The following is a 20,114-nucleotide window of genomic DNA, read 5'->3' as shown; positions in this document are numbered from 1 at the left end:
CGAAAGCGAGTGCTAAAAATTAATGGTGCTGTACTTCATTTCAGTAATATGCGGACAGGTGGAATGTTTCCAGAGTTCCTGGGTCTCCACATGGCCACAATGGTAAGATTTCTGGGACTGCGGCTAGTTCTAGGGCAGTGAGCACTGAATCTGAGGAGAAGAGTGGCTCCCCAGGGTAAGAAAGAGGTTCTGGTTTCTTGGGTTCTGGAGGTGCTCTCCCCCAGTAAGGAGGACCCAGCATCCAGGTCCAACTATCAGGGCCAGCGCATCCATTGAGGCAGGTCCGGCAACTGCCTCGAGCACTGAGGCGCCGGGGCGGGGGCACGCACTGCAGAGCTGGGGGCGGCAGCGCTGGTGGCTGAGCGGGAGGGATGGAAAGCCGCCTGTACACCGCCCCAGCTGCCTGCCATGCATGGCCCGCAGCTGATGTAGCCTCCTAGCCCTCCCACCCTGCGCTGCCGCTGCCACCAGCACGTACCCCCAGCTTGGGGCAGCAGCCGCGGGCCAAGCACAGAAGGCGTCCGGGGCAGCATGCAGAGCAACAGAGCGGGAGGGCTGGGAGGATGCATGCGCACCTCCCCAGCCACCTGCTGTGCCTGGCTGGGAGCGTGCACCAGTGTCAGCAGCACGGGGCAATCTGAGCGGGTAGCCTCCCAGCCCTCCCGCCCAGCCACCCCGCACTGCCATCAGTACACAGCTGCGGGCCAGGAGTGGCAGGTGGCCGTGTTAGCACGGGGCAACCAAGCAGGAGGGCTGGGAGGCCGCCCGCGGGCTGTACCAGCCGCCCGCTGCGCCAATGGGGCTGGCTGGCAGTGGCATGCTGCATGATGACAACCCATGCAGTGATGTCATCACGCCGTCCAGGCGCATGCACAGGCAGCAACAGATCTGAAGCTGCCCCCGGCCTCAGGTACCAGAAACCCTGGTGCCAGCCCTGCCAACGATGATTTAGTTAATAAAAAAATATTGCTAGCTTAGGACATCAGCAGGCACAGAAGTTACTCCTCCAATGACAATGTACTTTCCATCGAGTTAAAGGAACTACAAATCACAGGAAGAGCAAGATTCGAGTCCAGTAGCACCTTAAAAATCAACAAGACTTCCAAAGAGAATCAAAAACTCATATCCTGGAAATCTAGTTGGTCTCTAAGATGCTACTGGATTTGAATTTTGCTCTTCTACTATAGACCAATGCAGCTACCAACCTGAAATTAGAAGAAGATAATAAGGATTTGAATATGCCATGTATTTTGTCAGCCTCGGATCTATGTTCAGTAATAATATATTATGAAAGCAGAGCCCATCTGGATGCATTAACTTCCATAAATCTCTGCTACTGAAATACAGATGTTTTAAAGAATACTTAATGAAGTGTAGGTAGGGAATAGGGTCAGAACGCAAACAGAAATAAGGAACAGGAAATCATGTTTCAGTGACCATTGTAGATGGGAAATGATGATGCACAGAATTCCATGATTCGTTCCCTAGCATTTTCGATTAAATCAGCTCAGGGAGGAGGTATTAGGAAAGACGTTTTTCTGTCTGAGATTTTGGAGAACTGTTGCTGATTGGACTAGAAAATACTGAGTGAGATGGACCTACAGTCTGCCTTGATATAAGGTGGTGTTCTGCAATTGTATATGTTCAACTACTAGTCACAGATAGGCCTGCTCTTACACTAGCTTTCTCCTTTGTGCATTGTCCTTATGTTTATAATAGGTCAGAGGTGACTTGAAGACACACAACATTTAACACCTGCAACCATGAAGATCTAGAGATTTCCTTGATCAAAAAGGAACATGCTTATTTTTGGGATGCCATATTCTGAGCCATATACATAAACAATGATCACACATAGCCCTGAGCATGAGGAGGGGAAACAATTCTGTGCACAGTGATCTGGGCACAGTGAATTGCAACCTCTCACGTACCTTTATATTGCTACTTTATGCTATCTATTGTATTCTGGCTTGTACAGTTGTTAGAAGGCAGGTATAAAATTGGCTTGGTGTTATCTTGATTTGCTGTTTGCAATGCCAAGGGGAAGTCAAGTGCATGCTGGGAATTAATATAGGACTTTCAGGATGTGGCAGGTAAATTTGCAGGCAGCTGTATATCCAGTAGTGAAAAAATAATGCAGAAGGTAATTCAAGAAAGCTCTAATATTCTTAGGAAAAGAGCTTTACTAGATATAGACAAAGTAAGTTCCCCACGGAAGGAAACAGGCATCCTGAGTAAATCAGTGGGTTATTTTCATTGCACCATCAAGGTAACCTTGGCTCTGCACACAGTTGTGTTTGAATGGCAATTTAGTGTTATTCTAGTTGGCAATATGTTTTATGAGAGTGTTAACAGCTGCCACACAGCAAAATAAAAAGCATTACCGGTTCATTACAATAACAAATCTGATAAGATGCTCTGCTGTTCAGTAAAGAAGCTCTCTCTATGTATCTTCATGGATAATGCACAGGGAACTTAATTATCTATTTCTACCCATCTCACCTTGCAACCCAATACCTATCAATCTTCTCGACTTGCTTTCACAGTTTTGCCTCACACTTGAAGACTTAATGCAACCCATTTAGATTACAAATAGTAAGTGGGCACCATATCACTGAGGAGGAGAAAAGGGGTCTTTTCAAAGCCGCAGTTAGCAGCTAAGTACCTCGGGCTGAATGCTGAAATTTTGAGAAGCATCAGAGCAGAAGAACGGGGCATTAGAAATAACATGGCGCTACTGCCAAAAAAATGGCAGCTTTTGCTCCCTTCCCTCCCCTCTCTAAAATATCGAGATGAAATTATCTGAGGTACTGAGGCCATTATAATATTTTATTTTCCAGTGTCAGCCAGTAATGTGGAATAAGAGTCAAAGAAATGCCCATTAGAATCGAACAATCTTTCAATTCCCTTCAGTGGAGTACCGGATCAGATTCAAGGTTCTGGTATTAACCTATAAAGCCCTATGCAGACTGGGACTGGCGTATCTACGGGACCGCCTCTCCCTATATGAGCCCCGGAGGACGCTTTGATCTAGTGACAAACAGTTGTTACTGGTCCCTGGCCCCAGGGAGGCCCGTCTAGCCTCGACCAGAGCCAGGGTCTTCTCGGTTCCGTCAGGCGTATGGTTGATGCCCCTGGGCCTCCCTGCTGGCCACCTAGAGGAAGCTGAGCCACTACAAAGGGTACCTACCACCTAGCCTTCACCAAATACTTCTGAAGGAGGTTAGGTGGTGGTTGCTGGAGAAATCTGTTGCTATATGTTCTTAAAATCTGCTGCTGCATTGTTTTGTTGTGTGTTTTTAAATATTTAAGGACTTTTATTGGTTTTAAAGTTTTATGTATTTTATACTACTGTATTCATTGTGATCTGCCCTGAGCCTGCTGATGTAGGGAGGGCAGAATATAAATCGAATAAAATAAAATAATAAAGTAAATTGAATCTTACTCTAGTAGAGACACACTTCCATCATCAAAGGGAATCTTTCTCCAGGAGAAAGCGATCTTTTCCATTGAAGGAAGTCTTTCTTCATCAAAAGAAGACTTGGTGGGAAGAAGCTGTGAAATTCAACTCCATCACAGCAAGACCATTGGTTAGTGCAGGGCTTTTTTTCAGCAGGAACGTGGGGGAACGGAGTTCCGGAACCTCTTGAAAATGGTCACATGGCTGGTGGCCCCGCCCCCTGATCTCCAGACAGAGGGGAGCTGAGATTGCCCTCCGCGTCGCCGAGAGGCACATAGGGCAATCTCAGCTCCCCTCTGTCTGGAGATCAGGGGGCGGGGCCACCAGCCATGTGACCATTTTCTCCAAGGGCAACCCACTGAGTTCCACCACCTGTTTTCCCAGAAAAAAAGCCCCGGGTAAGTTAAATTCAACACTGAAGAGTGAGAGAGGGGAGGACACTGGAGTAACAACTTCATGGTCTTTGGCATTTGGGGGTAGCAGCTTCACGGTCTTTGCAATGGGAAGAGGCCATGGTTCAGTGGTAGAGCATCTGCTTTGAATGTAGAAGGTACCAGCTTTAATGCCCTAATGTGGAAAATTTCTACCTGAGACCCTGGACAGCTGCTGCCCATCAGAGCAGAGCAGGCAATGCTGACTTTCTTATAACAGCTCAGTATAAGGCAGCTTCATGGGTAATAATTAATTTATGCTGGGGTAGACATTAGAGCACTACATATGTTTTACCCTAAGACTAAGTTTGGTGTAGTGGTTAAGAGCACGGAACTCTAATCTGGAGAGCCGGGTTTGATTCCCCACTCCTCCACTTGAAGCCAGCTGGGTCACTTTGGACCAGTCACAGCTTCTAGCTCTCTCAGTCCCACCCACCTCATAGGGTGTTTGTTGTTGTGGGGATAATAATAGCATACTTTGTAAACCGCTCTGAGTTGGTGTTAAGTCATCCTGAAGGGTGGTATATAAATCGAAACGAATGTTATTATTATTAAAATGTGGCTTACCTACTTCCGCTGATTGCTGTTCACAAACTGATTAAGCCAATACACTTGCATTCTGCCTTGTTCAAGTCATACAGTTTGACATATGAGATTCCTTTTTGACTTCTTCTTTTCTTTGCAGTTATCGTTAACATATAAAGGACATGTCATGCAGTCACAATTTAAGACTTCAACTAGATCATGGGTTAGACTTGCTCAGGGTTTTAAAAGAAGGTATTAATACATCATATATTTCCCAATGCATTAATGTCATGTTTTAAATATCATTTTCTGACAGGATTAACGTAGCCATCCTAAATAGACTTGTACCCTCCTAAGCTCATTGACTTAAACTCTACTTAGGATTGCACTGTACATTTCTACATAATATTCAAATTCTAGAAAGACAGTCAAATTTGCAGTCATGTTCTTCATAGTCAATTTTTGACATGTTCTGTCTGTTCTTAAGTAACAGGCACAGATCCATTTGTTTCCCTTCACTTTATTCTTTGAAGCAAATGAAGGAAGAACGAGTCTCATTTCTGATGTATGTTCTACAACTTCACTGCCTCTAGCAAAATGCCTAGAATATCTCCCCACTGTCCAGTGAGGAACTAGCGATTTCATGTTTTAAAATGTTCATCTTTCAGAGCACATTGCTGGGATAAAGATATTTCAGAATTAAATAAGATCTATGTATAATTGTTATCTATTTATCTCGTTTTAACAAACCTGGTTGTCCGACCGGTTGATGAGGATGCTAATTAAAGGGCAATCTATAAGGCAGCCAAGGTCTTTGCCAAGGGAATCCCCACCCCCACCCCATATCCATCTTGCAAAATGATCAGTACAGCTAACACATAGTCGCCTATAGTCGGAGAGCCAGTTTGGTGTCGTGGTTAAGAGTGCGGGACTCTAATGTGGAGAACTGGGTTTGATTCCTCACTCCTCTGCTTGAAGCCAGCTGGGTGACCTTGGGTCAGTCACAGCTTCTAGCTCTCTCAGCCCCACCCACCTCACAGGGTGTTTTGTTATGGGGATAATAATATCATACTTTGTAAACCGCTCTGAGTGGGTGTCAAGTCATCCTGAAGGGCGGTATATAAATTGAATGTTATTATTATTATTATTATTATTAGTCTAAGGAAACAATAAATAGCAATAGCACACTCAGTTTTAAAACATCAACTATATGAATACCACTCTGCAGGATTTTAACAGAAAATCTGGCCTATGAACACCACTGCAGGTTTTTAGCAGAAAATTCAGCCATTTCTTCTATTAAATTAAGAATCGTAAGAAAATCAAGATGAGGATCCAAATACCTAGGAGCTGCATTAAGAGTGCTGAACCCAAAGTTACTTTTCTTTCCAGGTGACATGAGGTCATACATCAACTTAAATTTGTCATTGTGCAAATTTAATAGTGAAAAGACTTCTCAGTCTCACGTGCCATGACCTTCAAGTATCTAACAGACAAGCAGACGTTCATGTCAAGTAGTTATAGATGCATTAAGTGAGTTACATTGAAAGACGTTCACATTTTACTGAACTCTTAAGCCTTTAAAAAGAAGTCATACTAGACCTAAGTTCCTGAATGACTGAAGTTCAGACTTTCTGGAAAAGATTATAATGCACAGCTCATAAGCTATGTCACTTATAACCTTCTCCTTACACAATACTTGAGTCACACTGTTAGTCTGCAGGCTATTCAAATGTTATATCACGGGGGGCGGGGGGAATGAAAGCAACTCAAATACTCCCATCATCTATTGCAAAAACTTACAACAGAAGCCTGTTTAAAATAGTAATCTTTGATACTGTACAATTATTTATTAAAATATTGATACTGACAATGGGTGTCAGTATCCAAAATATTCCAAAAATAAAAACAAGTGGATCACTTGAAGCGGGAGAACAACTAGAAAGCGGCAGCCAGAAGATCCTAGTTGAAGAAGCATGGGGAAATATGGGGAGAGATGGTCCTTCGGGGCTTTCAAAGACATAATCAGCATGTTGAACTGGACTAGGAAACAAACTGGCCGCAAGTGTAGCTGTGGATGGGATTTCCCTTTTCTACAAATCGTGTGGGTCCTCTTTATTTATTTATTTATTTATTTATTCAATTTATATACCGCCCATCCCCAGGGGCTCTGGGCGGTGAACAGTTAAAATCGATTAAAAACAAAAACTAAAATCAATATACAAATAATAAAACAAATTAACAAGGTGCAGTGGTGGGGAGAACCTTCCCCACCCCAAAGGTGGGAGGCCGACATGGCACCGCCCCCTTCAATCACCAAACGCCTGGCGGAACAGCTCTGTCTTACAGGCCCGGCGGAACGATAATATGTCCCGCTGGGCCCGGGTCTCCATTGACAGAGCGTTCCACCAGGCTGGGGCCAGGACTGAAAAGGCTCTGGCCCTGGTTGAAGCGAGGCGGGCTTCCTTAGGGCCGGAGACCACAAGTAAATATTTATTCGCTGATCAGAGCGATCTCCGGGGAACGTACAGGGAGAGGCGGTCCCGAAGATATGCCGGTCCCAACCCACTCTTGTTATATATAAATCCCTTTCCTGGAATTATAAACTATTGGTTGGATTCAGTGGAAACTGTCTGTTGACAGAAGGGAGGGCAATTTTTGCCAGCTCCCCACTCCTGCTGTAGACTTTCAACTCCCATTCATGCTGCTTGTTGGGGTACCGGGGGGGGGGGGGTGCATGATGAAGTCCTGCTCTGCTGAAGGAAACCACATCTGACCGCAAAGATTTTGCATTGGATTCAAGCCGTATTTCCTTGCCAAAAATCCAATCCAAAATTACTTATTTTAAAATGCATGCTACAGCTTATTAGCTAATCGAGCTCTTGAGTCAGCTTAAAAACAATAATAATAATCAGTAAAGTTAAAAAAGGATAGAGAAAGTTAATATAAAACATTAAAAAGTCTGGCTGCCCAGCTAAATAATGCTGAGATCATTATAAAAACCGAACAAATGGCTTTCCCAAAAGGAAAAAGACTTAAAAACTGTTAGGGAGGCAGCCAGCTGAGGTCACTGGGGAGAAGTTCAGGGACTGGTGCAACAATTTAGAAAGCCCTAGCTTGCAACTACCAAGCAAATCTCTGCGGAAGTAGGACATGCAGTAAGAGCCTGTTCCAAAATTCTTCAAGTGGGACATACTAGAGGCTCAGGAACAAACTAGTCCAGAAACAAGCAGGCAACCAATGCAGTTCCCTCAAGTTGTGTTGTGGAGACAAAAGCAAACTGCATGAATCTGCTTTCATTGTGATTGCATCCAACAAAACACCACGCAGGATTGCTAGCTCTGGGTTGGGAAATTCCTGGAGCCTGAGGAGAGCAGGGTTTGTTGAGGCGATGGACCTCAATGGTGTATAACGACAAAGCGTTCACCTTCCTAAACAGCCATTTTCTCCAGGGAAACTGATCTCTGTCATCTGGAGATGAGTTGTAATTCCAGGAGATCTCCGTCACTGCCTGGAGATTGGCAACCCTAACAACAAGACATTCTTTAAGCGTATCTCAGTACTGCAGGAATCGAGCAGCAAAGCACTGATATCTAAAGCATTATAGTAATCTTCACTACCTTACTGCTTCCATATTTCAAGGATGGCCCTCACAAGCTTTCAAGAGGTATTCTGTGACTAGCCACCCTTAGAAAGGGCTTTTTCCTTCCAAAACAGACACTCCTTTCCCAGGCTCACAGCTCGAAGAGAGTCCTCCCATCATGTGGCCATCTCAGTATGTTCCTGACTTTTATTTTTAAGAATGGATAGAATATATTTAGCCCTCTCTACCAATCTAAAGGAAAGTTCACATCAATTTAAAAACCCATGTCCCTCTAAGAGAGGCTTGCTGAAGTGTCGCCATGGCAACACAAAAGGCCTGGAATGGTTACCCCAAATGTCAGCGTGCTTTTAAAACTTGTTTTATTTCTATGAATTTCAACAACAAATCAACACTAAACAAATGTCACCTAGCAGGAAGATAGTATATAGAAATATAATCTGCACTGGAAGGGCTGGATCTCCAAACTTCATTTGCATTCTGTTTCTTGATTCTCTCAAGCTATCTGCAAATGGTTTGGGGGGAGATCTTACACAATGGCAAAAAATGCAGGAACTTGACCAAATGGCCCAATACATTTGAAGTAAACATATCCAAATGATTGAAAAACATTAAAGTAAATGACTTGCAATTTGTTGTCCTATATTGATACTCACAGGTATCAGCATGGAACTCAAGACTCAGCACGGCATAGTGGTTAGAGTGTAATGAGCTGAGAGACCCAGGTTCTAATCCCTGCTCTAACATAAAAGTTTTCTGGGTGACTTTGGGTTACTCACTCTCTCTCCACCTAACCTATTTTGAGTTGTTATTGTGAGAATAAAATGGAGAAGATAATGATGTTGGAAGATGCTTTGAGTCTCCATTACAGAAAAATAAAGAGGTATAAATATCTAAACAAACACCCATGCTGTCATTCTACCTAACTGTAGAGATGTCTTCTGTGCTGAAAGTCAGTAATTCAAGGCATGATATAAGAGAGGTATGAACTACAGATCCCAAACTTATGAGGTAGGTTCTAAAAATGTCAGAGGGCTAAGCACCACAGAACACAAACCACACTATAGCACTTAACTATGATTAAGCACTTCCATTGCTTCTTTAATGGCAAAAGGCAAAGCCCCCCACAAATTCAAGAGTTTCAAAAGTTCTCTACAAACTTGTGTAGATAGGCAAAAAATATACTTTGGGAGAAATATATACATTTGCATGGGCACTGTTTGATTCGTGAATGCTTTGTGCTGCCAGGCAGGCTAGCATCGATCCATTGATTCCCTAGGTAATGTAGGCCTGGAATGTCTGCAGACCTTTTGTTGCCGTGGAAACCCCAATCTTAGCCCACATAACCTTGATAGGCAGCTCTCCCTGCCAACCTGAGAGCTGAGCAATGCGGGTCTGTGCAAGTTTACCTGGGAACTGTAGTCAGAGACTCCTTCCCCTCTCTGTTTCCCTTCTCCATTTTTAAGAATGGGATGGTGAAGTAGCAGCGGTGACAGCCTCAGCAGCTCCTTCTGCCACTGCTCGCTGCTTGCCAGCTTCAGGAACCCTTCCCTAACTCTACCTCCCCTCCTCCTGCTGCTCTGACATGCTTTCCCACCCACCCACCCAAGCTCCTTGGAGCAGATTCTGAGCAGATCCGCTCTGCTCGGCTTTTCCTTCAAGAATTTGGAGGCGGGGGAGGGCATGTCAGACCAGCAGGAGGATAGGAGGACAGGAAGGAAAAGTCAGTAAAGAGAACCTGAAGAGAAGAAAACCCAAGCAGATCTGCTCCACTTTACTTTTCTTTCAGCAGCAGCAGAAAGCAGGAGGTCAGGAGGACAGGAGGGAAAAGTCAGCAAAGAGAGCCTGAAGAGAGCAACTTGGAGGGTGGATGAAGGAGAGCCTACTGAAGTTTCCCTGCGAGGTTGGCATCTCTGGATATGAAGGGGGCCACTGAAGTGCCCCGGTTCTGACAAATCACAAAACTAACAAATCGTATCATGAAATGGGACAATTTCATGGAAGTTCATGTTCTGTGATTCGTGGAATGCGACAAAACGTGAAACTGTTGTTTCATTTTTTCCCTGTTTCGTGCCTATCTCTACTAAATAAACTACTCAGAAAAAGGCTCATGGGATTATGGACATTAGTTCATTGTAAATATCAGCACAGAATGCTGCAGGAATGAAAAAGTGAATACCATATTATGAACTATTATAATGAGGCCAGCAAATACCTAGTGTCATGATGCTATTAAATCATTTGGAATACTGTGTACAATTTTTGTCCACCCATCTCAGTAAATGATATCAGAGAATAGGAGAGGACAGAAGAGGGCAAGAAAAATTATCTGAGGAATCTGAGGAATGGTGTAGTTTCCCTATGAGAAAACATCTCTGATACGGCATACTCTTTGATACTGTATATCCCGCTTTTCCAACTGTAAGATCCATGAAGAGAGCTTACAATTTAAACAAGCGCCAAAAGAAAAACTGTATTTTCTGTATCCAACAACACAATACAGATAAAGCATCTTTACAGAAATAATGCCTTCCATTACATACTTCAGCCGCTCCTGGAACTATGCTATATGCCTGGAAAGACACAGAAAAGTTGGCTGTAGCAACCTCTATTGACACTGGCTTGGATCCAGCAATGCACATGTAGGATCATAAATTAGCACAGTTTTGTTTGTACAAGATGCTGTGCAACACCTAGAGCTTTCCTCCATATATATTATAGCTCCCAGAAATTGGTTGCACAAGATTTTGCACAAGTGGATATACAAGTGCGGATGCAATACATTTGAGTCAGCACAAGTGACTAACACAATGCTCTGTGTATGTGTGCGCGCACGCATGCGCGCGCACGTGCACATTTCTGCTTCTGTAACAGCTCCAGAGAAAGCAGACATTTTGCACTGAATCCAACCCCCATCTGGAAGGAACTCATAACTAAAATTTATAAATATGAACTGTATGAATAAATATGATCTATGAATAAAGAACTTTTACAAAAACTAAAACAAAAGCCCCTAGATCTTCATCACATGATTGGCAGTTACTTCTTTATAAACAGAAGCCCGTTTTTGTTTAATACTTAAGTTAGTATGGAATTTATGCCCAGATGACTTTAAAAAGGAATGCTCCAGCATCAGAATGCTCCAATCAGGAATGCTCCAGTTCTCAGAATATTCAATGATTCTAAACAATAGGGCTTATGTTTGTTATTATGAACCATAATTGACAACATACTGTACTCCACAATCAAATACACTATTATTCCAGTAAAACTATCTCCAGCCATCAACTAAGGAAGACAGAAAAAGCATCCACAATAGCTTGCTTAAAAATTAAGGTCCTAGATTTCAACTGACAAAGCAGCAATTTATGTCTATTCTGAAGGGAAATCAGAAGAGGCACAAAGTATTGAATGAACAGTCACTTATGTTCTCAGTTGAGTAGGGGAAAAGTTTAGAATTTTGATCACAGATCAATAGCTAACTGCATGAGATTATGAGAAGTATTCAAGTGGGAGTGCTTCCCAAAATTAAGCTGAACCTTTAACTGTTGTTCTCTCGTTGTTATTTCAATGGAACATCTTTAATCAAACCAGAGGGAAAGGGCAGGTATATTTTACATGCTTAAAATAAGCATTACTCAAAATTATACAATCTCTATGGACACAAATATGTCAACAGTGACAACATTCAGAATCCAGTGGCGGGGGTGGAATTGGTCACCCTGAGCACTTGCTGCTAATGTTACTGTTACCAAAACATCCTCAGTTGGAGGCTCCAGGGTGAAATTGCTGGTGTTAAGTATTGCTCGAGTAGGAACGAAGGTTCCGGAGGCCTACAAGACTATTGGTCTTTTGTGCCAGTAATGGACAATCATAACCATTGCCTTATAGTCCAATCACTGTGCTACAAGTAGTTACTTTGTATATAGTTCATGCAAATGAAGGATTCTAGCTGCTTACCTTGTATTGGTTGTGGTTAAAAGTGGGTGTGGTTTCTGTAAGTATAAATTAGTTACTGTTAAGCCTGTCTGCTGTCTGCCTGCTTCCAGCTTCTAATAAAGATGTTTACTATAATAAAATCAAAAAGAGTCCAGTAGCACCTTTAAGACTAACCAATTTTATTGTAGCATAAGCTTTCGAGAATCACAGTTCTCTTCGTCAGATGCATGGAGGGCAGAAAGAAACTGGTCAAATATAGAGGAGGGGAGGGGAGGGGAGGACGAGAGGAGGGATGTAAACAACTCCTTTGATATGGAGATGCAGGCAGCTCCTTTTGATGTGGGGATCAGTTTGCTTGTGTAAAGGTTCAAAGGAGTTTGCCGTGTTAGTCTGTAGTAGCAAAATCAAAAAGAGTCCAGCCGCACCACCAAGACCATACAATTCCACTGCAGCACAAGCCTTCGATAACCACAGTCCTCCCCGCCAGATGCATCTGACAAAGAGAACCGTGGTCCTCGAAAGCCCACGCCAGGTGTCACTGGACTCTCCCCGACCCCGCCTATGTAAAGGAAATCATGCATCTGACGAAGAGAACTGTGATTCTCGAAAGCTTATGCTACAATAAAATTGGTTAGTCTTAAAGGTGCTACTGGACTCTTTTTGATTTTGCTACTACAGACTAACACGGCTAACTCCTCTGGTACTATAATAAAGAGCTCATAATCTCAATATATAACAGCTGAGCTGTTTCCACACGGCTTACCTGAAGCCGGGCCATGGAGCAACGTTGCGGATCATGCCGGGGAAAATGCGAAATATTTTTGTGCGACGTCACGATATTTCGCGTTTTCCCCGGCATGATCTGCAACGTTGTGCAATGGCCCGGCTTCAGGTAAGCCGTGTGGAAACGGCCCTGGTCTATAATTTAGAGGCACATTAGATTCCATTCATCTTGAGAATAGGGAAGAGAGAGTCTTCCCTGCTCCAGAAAGTAGTTGTTTGTCTTGCAGGATTAAGTCAGTATAACAAGAAAAATAGTATCAGTGATCAAAGACCATTTCTGTAGTAATTCTTCTGATACATTTGCACCATGCATCACGGTGACTCTTGTTGACGGTGCTATGTTGGAGAAGAGAGTGTGGAGAGGGTGGGCCGTTGGGAGTTGTCATTATATTTAGTACCTTATGTGGAAAAGCAATAAAAAGCTTTACAGGGGAGAAATTATTTTAAAAAATCAAATTAAAAAGTCTAGTTACATTGCTAAGTTTCTTCTATTTATTTATCTATCTGTCTGTCTGTCTGTCTGTCTGTCTAGTACTGCTCATATGGCTGTCGCCTTAAGCAGAAATGCAGTAAGTTTCTTTTAAAAATATTTTTTTAATATCAAATCTGAAGCTAATTCAGACATTTTCATCAGAATCCTATGCATGTTTATTCAGCTGTAAATCCCACTATGTTTAATGGGTAGGTACATTGCATCCCATAATCTCTTAACAGAGAATTAACAACTAGGGGTATGAAGTTCAGTTCAGAATTTGGATTAAAATACTGAATTTTGGCTGATTTGGTAAAATCTGGGTATTCTTAATCAAAAACCAGATATCCTGAATTTTTACCAAATTTTCAGGAAAAATCGGTAAAATTCGGCCATTTTTTCTTTGAGGAAAATCACTCTGGGAGTTATCCAGTGGGCTGGAGGAGTCATTTTACAACTAAATGTCACTAAATTTGGAGGGAACCTATTCCTGGCTGTCCTCTAAAGATCCTCCCCCCAAGATTCATGAAGATTGGACCCTGCGGACCAGTTTTATGGGCCTCCAAAGAAGGTGCTCTCACCTTCAGTAGCCTGCCATTCAAATCTATCTGACTCTGAGAAGGATTAACTCTTAACAGTCCTGCAAATGTGAGAGTTCAGCCCTTCAAAGCTTTCTTTAAATGTACAGACCCATCATAAATGCTATCAAGTCTTCTTGAGAATGTGACAACCCTTCTGCTATCTTTTGTACTTTCACTCCACTGCACACAAATATATTCATACAGATGCCAAGTGGATAGAAACGGATAAATGATGGAAGCAGGCTGTTAGTTTTTAGATGTTTCTGGACAGTGGTTCTAACATATTGTGTTGCCAACCTCCAGTTGGGGCCTAGAGAGCTCCTAGAATTAAAATGGATCTTCAGACTACAGAGATCCGTTCCCCTGGGGAAAATGGCAGCTCTGGACACTGGACTGTATGACATTATACCCCACTGAGGTCCTTTCTGCCCCCAAACTCTGTCTTTTCCAGTCTTCACCCTTAAGTCACCAGGAATTTTCCAACACAGAGTTAGCATCAGACTATCCATCAGACTAACACAGTTAAAAGTCTTCTTATCATATCTGAACCTGTAGCTACAACCACTGCACATGCCATTTGCTGTGGTTATGATTCTTGCCCAACATATTATTTTAAGCTATTGAAGTATGTGCCATTAATATGATTTAACTGGGAACTCATAACTACTTTGGCAAGACTAAGACTGAGAAACAGAAGAAAAAATTGTACAAAAGACAAGGGTATATAAATATGAAAGTTAAACTGCTGAACATATCACCACATTATTTTGGGTTATTACAAACACAGTTATTACTTTTTATATACCCTTTGCTTCCAAAAACATGGAGGAGGGCATCATAACTCAGAGTAGATACAGAATATCTCTTGCCAATAAATTGTTTACCATAGTGCATAGGGAACCACTTGATTTACTTATTTTCTGAATCATCAAGACATGTGATAAAGGATTTACCATCAGAAAGAGAAAGGTTTAGTCAGTATATGGACAATGAAAGGCAGAATATGCTCTCACTGTTTCTAGTGCATTCGAAAAACAATATTTTATCAGTCACTTACGGTTTGGTCACTTCAGGCATTTTTGGCTGTTCCTTCTTCCTCCCTTCAGCGGCTGGTTCAATGGGCCCAAGCAGCACTGCAGCACAAGAGACGATAGACTGGTGTGAATCTTCCCGGCAAACTGCAAAAATAGCATTTGTTTAGTACCGGCACATTCATTACTGTTGTTTCCAGACATTATTTGTATCAAAACTGAGATCATTTGCATCCCATGTTTCCTCCAAGAAGCTTAGGGTCAAAACAGAGATTTAGCCAAGATATTTTATTCCCAGGGGCTTGGAGCAGTGTAGATGGTTCTACATTCATACTTTTTTCATGTATCTAAACTATAATCCTTTTCCCGGGCAAAACCAATATGGAAACAGTAATTGTCAAGATTTTCATGTTATCACATTATTCTTCTCCCCATAAACATGAGTTTTTATGTTGAACCCTATTCAACACTTTTAACTGGCTCTAGAGGTAGCCACAGATATTATATACTAGAACTTCCAAAGGGGTTCTCTTTTCTGAGTTAATAAGACTGGTGAGGCCCCAATGGCTCATTCATCCACATTTTCAGACCATCTCTTCCAGTGGCAATGTTGTGACTAAAAGGGTCTCACACACAAGAATAGTGTGACCAAATAGAAAGTAATCATTACTAGAGATGGGCACAAACCAGAAAAAAAGAACCATGCGGTTCGTGGTTTGTCACATTTCACGAACCAAGAACTACCTAGTTAATATCCCCAACTTCGCACTCAGAGTGACCTTTACAATTCCAATCAATGCCAATGGCACTTCTGGAGGGTCGCTTTTAATCAAATTCCAAAGGCTCAACACTTATGTATATGTGGTTCCCACGAACCCAAGGACTGACTTCATTACATCCTTCTCTGCCCGCTTTACTCCAGCCTAAGGACCAAATTTTTGGCAGGAATCTTATCTGGACTAAGGCCATTCCCACTGCAGGAGAAAATCTCATACTTGTTATCCGACTCAGACACTTATATGTCCTATAGAGTCTCATTATTTGCCCTTGCTGCAAAGAACATATGCTCCAAGGTGGCATTGTGAAGAGAAGCTAGAGAGATAATTGGGTCCCCCCCTCTTTTTAATTACCCCTACTGTACTATTTGTAGGCATATTTTAAAACTGGTTACAATATCCCATAGAGTATTTTTAAATAATATAGTCCAATCCAGATAAAATCATAAGTCTAGAAATATATTTATTAAATGTAAAAGCCCAATTTAAAATATATTTAAATAAAATCAATTAAGACACAGTGACTGCCAGACAAACATCCCATTAACTGAACCACAAATATTACTTTCAGTGGGTCTCTTTTACTCACATTACCCAGGAAAATACTGCTGCCACAAGAGCCCTATTTACAAGTAACCGTGAATGTATGTACAATCCATGGGTGACCTTGATTTTTTTTTTAAAAAAAAACATGTACACTAAATAAATTCTCATGTTACATTCAACATATGATCAGCTAAACAAGTGATATAAATCCCAAATTTATCCAAATTCCTGGTTTCACTTGCAAAGTGAACGTGCAATGGCTGGTACAAAAGATGTATGTGTGTGCATGTAGTATGAACGTCTGTTCACTTTGACATGTGAAGAGGTCTAGGACAGTAGTGTTGCATTAGTATTTACCACAGCAAACATGCCAAGTGTAGACAACATGATCTGTCTTTAACCTCCACATACATTAGAAAACAGGGTTGATTTTAGGGTTTCCATGCCCATGTACACAGGTGGTAGATTTCCTCCAGAGAGACTTTCAGCTCATGGACCACAGGTGTTTAATGAGATCTTTATGATTCCTTCACCGTGCATTTGTTGTGGTAATACAAATTGCAGAGAGGTGTCCAACCTTGCCTGTGGTAGAATGTTCACCCTGGAACTCACTCCACAGGAAGATGTCCTTAGTCAACATTCTGATCAGATTCTGCAATCTAACAAAGGTCTTCCTTTGGTCATATATATATATATATATATATATATATATATATATATATGGCCAACACACACACTCACAGAATTTTAACTTGTAAGGTACTGCAAGAGCCCTGTCAGGAGTGAACATTACAGGCTAAAAATATATATTTTTAATATAGTATTCATAACTGACTCTTTGTTTAGATTTTGGCTTTTCAGGAGCAAATGAAATGGCTGGTGGTAATCACTAGTAGAGATGGGCACGAACAGAAAAAAACCGAACACGATGTTCATTGTTTGTTGCCATCCACAAACAGGGACTCACGGACAACATGGCCCTGTTCACGAACATGTTCGTGGTTGGCTGTTCATGGCTCTCCTCCAGCAATCATCCAAGTCAAGATCCCTACTGCACCACTCCCAGAAACCTGACCTGAGCAGGCACCAGGAAAGGTACCAATAATAAATAATAGCTTGGCCCAGAGCCTGGCAGCAGCCCTGACATAGATCCCTACCGCACCACTCCCAGAAACCTTACCTGAGTAGGCAGCAGGAAAGGTACCAATAATAAATAACAGCTTGGCCCAGAGCCCGGAAGCAGCCCTGGAACTTGAAGGGGTAGAGCCCTATCCCACTATACACAAAGAAAATTTAAGCTCCAATGCACTCTATCAAAATGCCAACAGCAACTGTCACTCTCCCTACCCACTGTCTGCAAAGCCAGAGCTGGGAGCCCCCCTCCCCCCTGCTCTTTGCTCCCTTGCTGTAACAAATTTGGAGCTCCACATTTGAAAGGAAGACCTACCTATCAAGCTAAACTGGGCTTAGATTGGGGTTTCCAGGGCAACAGCAGGAGTTCAGACAGAGTTCAGACAATCTCTGCCTAAATTGCCAAGGGAATTGATTGCAGGTGCCAGACTGTCTGGCTTGACGAACAGCAACAAACGACGCTTGCAACGACCACCTGTTCATTTAGAATGGGGCCTCACAAACAGCTTGTTTGCGAACAACAGAATGGGCTGTTTGTGGCTTTTTTTTTGTTCGCATTGCTGTTCGTGCCCATCTCTAATCACTAGCCCAACCATTGGTACAGAACTTTTGTTCTTTAAACCATTACTTAAAAGAATGTGATTACAGAGGACAATGGTCTCCAAAGGGTTAGTGGTTATAAATCTGCAATTAAGCCACAGGCCAGGGTCTTTAAACACTGCAGAACCACAATCGGAAAATTGTAATTACTGTAATAGGACCATTACTGGCAAAATGAATTACATTTTACCAAGCACTGTCTGTTTTTCACCTTTTTAAACAATAGTCACAAAGGATGCAGTTACATACGCTTTGGGTTATCAAGAAAGTATCCCAATGGAGAAGGCTAATGTTGAGTACATCATCAGAAGAGATATCAGTTCTGAAGAGGTTTTCGACCATTTATATACAATGCTATCAAGAACAATAGCAGCAGCCCAGTCATTATAGAGAAATCCATAAAGTAGTAACAGCTTCTTAAGACTATACTTTGTTTACAAAAACCCTTGTATGTATAAGCTTATAATTTTCACTATTCCCCTTCCATGCCACTCTGTGTGTTTTGATGACTTTAATTCCCAAAAGCTTATAGATATATTTAATCAAAAAGTTACATTGCTACACTTGCTACCAAAAATTTAAAACAAAAACAAAAAAACCCAAACGGTTTTGCTGACATTTCTGTCACAACTGAGAAACACAAGCCTCCAGTGGAATATTAAAATTCACATGAACCCAATGTTATTAGCTAGACTCTTTTAGGAATTACTCAAATTAAAACAATACAAAGCTACTCAGGAATGTTAACAAGTTCTGTAGTACAGAACAAGTACACACATATACAATGCTGTTTGATACTGCTGTGATTTTCTGTTTTTTTTAAGTGAATGTATGTGTATGTGATTATGGCTGCTTCCACACACGTTGGATAATCCACTTTCAATACTCTTTAGTGAACATTTGAAACTGCTTTTCCATGTGTGGAACAAAAAATCCACTTCCAAAGGATTGCTAAAGTGCATTGAAAATGCATTATTCAACGTGTGTGGAAATGGCCTATATGTTTAAATTTACAAAGAACTTCTAAAAGTTTGCTGCCTTACAGCAAGAAAACCATCCGGCTTCAGTGGAGTGATTAGGGCAATAGGCTTTAAGTAACAATTATTTCTACTTACTTTACAGAGGAAAAAACCCTAAACCCCATAGCTCTTTTGGCCTCCTCTAGACACGTAGACATTGCGGGCAATTTGGGAGATGTTTTATGTGGTGCTACCCTGCACAGCCACCACTATGGATGTGAATCAGGTTAGAATCAAATTTTTTTGGACAGACACTTTTGGTATTAAATGGGAGTCACAAGAACCCCAGGAGAGACTTTTATCAAACCATCACATGGATTCACTCTTCATATTCACCTAGTAGCTATATGGGCAGCAACACCCACAACTTCCTCCCACAGGTATGCAAAGAAAGTCAGCACCACATTGGCCACATACACATTGTTCAGCATGGAGGCCAAGGTAATTCATGTAAATAAGTAATAAGATATAGATTGTGCAGTCTGAGGGCACGAGGATCGTGTATCTTTCCCTCTCCTCTCTGACTAGGTTGGGAAATTCCTGGAGCTTTAGAGGGTGGAGCCTGGAGAGGGTGGGGTTTGAGGAGGGGAGGGATCTCAGCACAGTATAATGCCATAGAGTCCACTCTCCAAAGCAGCCATTTTCTTCAGAGGAATGGATCTCTGTCCTTTGGAGATCAGCTGTAATTCCAGGAGATCTCCAGCCACCACCTGGAGGCTGGCAACCCTATCTCTGACCCTGGTCACAGGACCATGGGAGCCCAATGGCAAGAGAGGGGGGGACAGGACAAAATCATCCTCTCTCTTCCATCAGCACAGCTCAGCCATAAATAAATACATGAGTATAGTAGCAAATGATAATATCTCATACACATCAACTGAGAGGACTTTCTCCCTTCATCCCTGGGCTCCCACACTTGGCATTAAACTATCAAGTGATCACATCATTAAGTAATGGAGCTTAGTATGGAATATGCTATTAAGGAGTTGGTGCATTCTGAATTAATGTGGTGCTCATGTTTTTGATTTCGCAAAGGAGAAATACAACCCTGATTACTTTTCATCAAGCTATTATTATGCAGGGATAATGCCATAGTTTAATGTTTCTAGTGTTGTTGTTTGTGACTTGTTTTGTGACCTGTTCGTTGCTAAAAAAGCATTTTTGCAAGCAAGTTATAGGCTTCTGTGTTAGATTACAGATCTGAACCACAACTATCACA

General features: G+C 42.0%; 1 protein-coding gene across 2 annotated transcripts in view; it reads right to left on the bottom strand.

Annotated features, from left to right (window-relative positions):
- CCSER1 (coiled-coil serine rich protein 1) overlaps positions 1-20,114 on the bottom strand; it is a 628,410-nt gene that overhangs the window by 354,032 nt on the left and 254,264 nt on the right. The window contains exon 5 of one of the 2 annotated variants that reach the window (XM_054989817.1): positions 14,850-14,970. In XM_054989817.1, the coding sequence (XP_054845792.1) occupies positions 14,850-14,970 (121 nt within the window). The remainder of the gene's footprint in view (positions 1-14,849; positions 14,971-20,114) is intronic. The other variant, XM_054989818.1, reaches the window with a different exon arrangement.

This window comes from Eublepharis macularius, chromosome 10 (genome assembly GCF_028583425.1).
Source record: "Eublepharis macularius isolate TG4126 chromosome 10, MPM_Emac_v1.0, whole genome shotgun sequence".
NCBI lineage: Eukaryota > Metazoa > Chordata > Lepidosauria > Squamata > Eublepharidae > Eublepharis > Eublepharis macularius.
The sequence above is the reverse complement of the archived record's forward strand: the minus strand, read 5'-3'. Positions and strand labels throughout refer to the sequence as shown.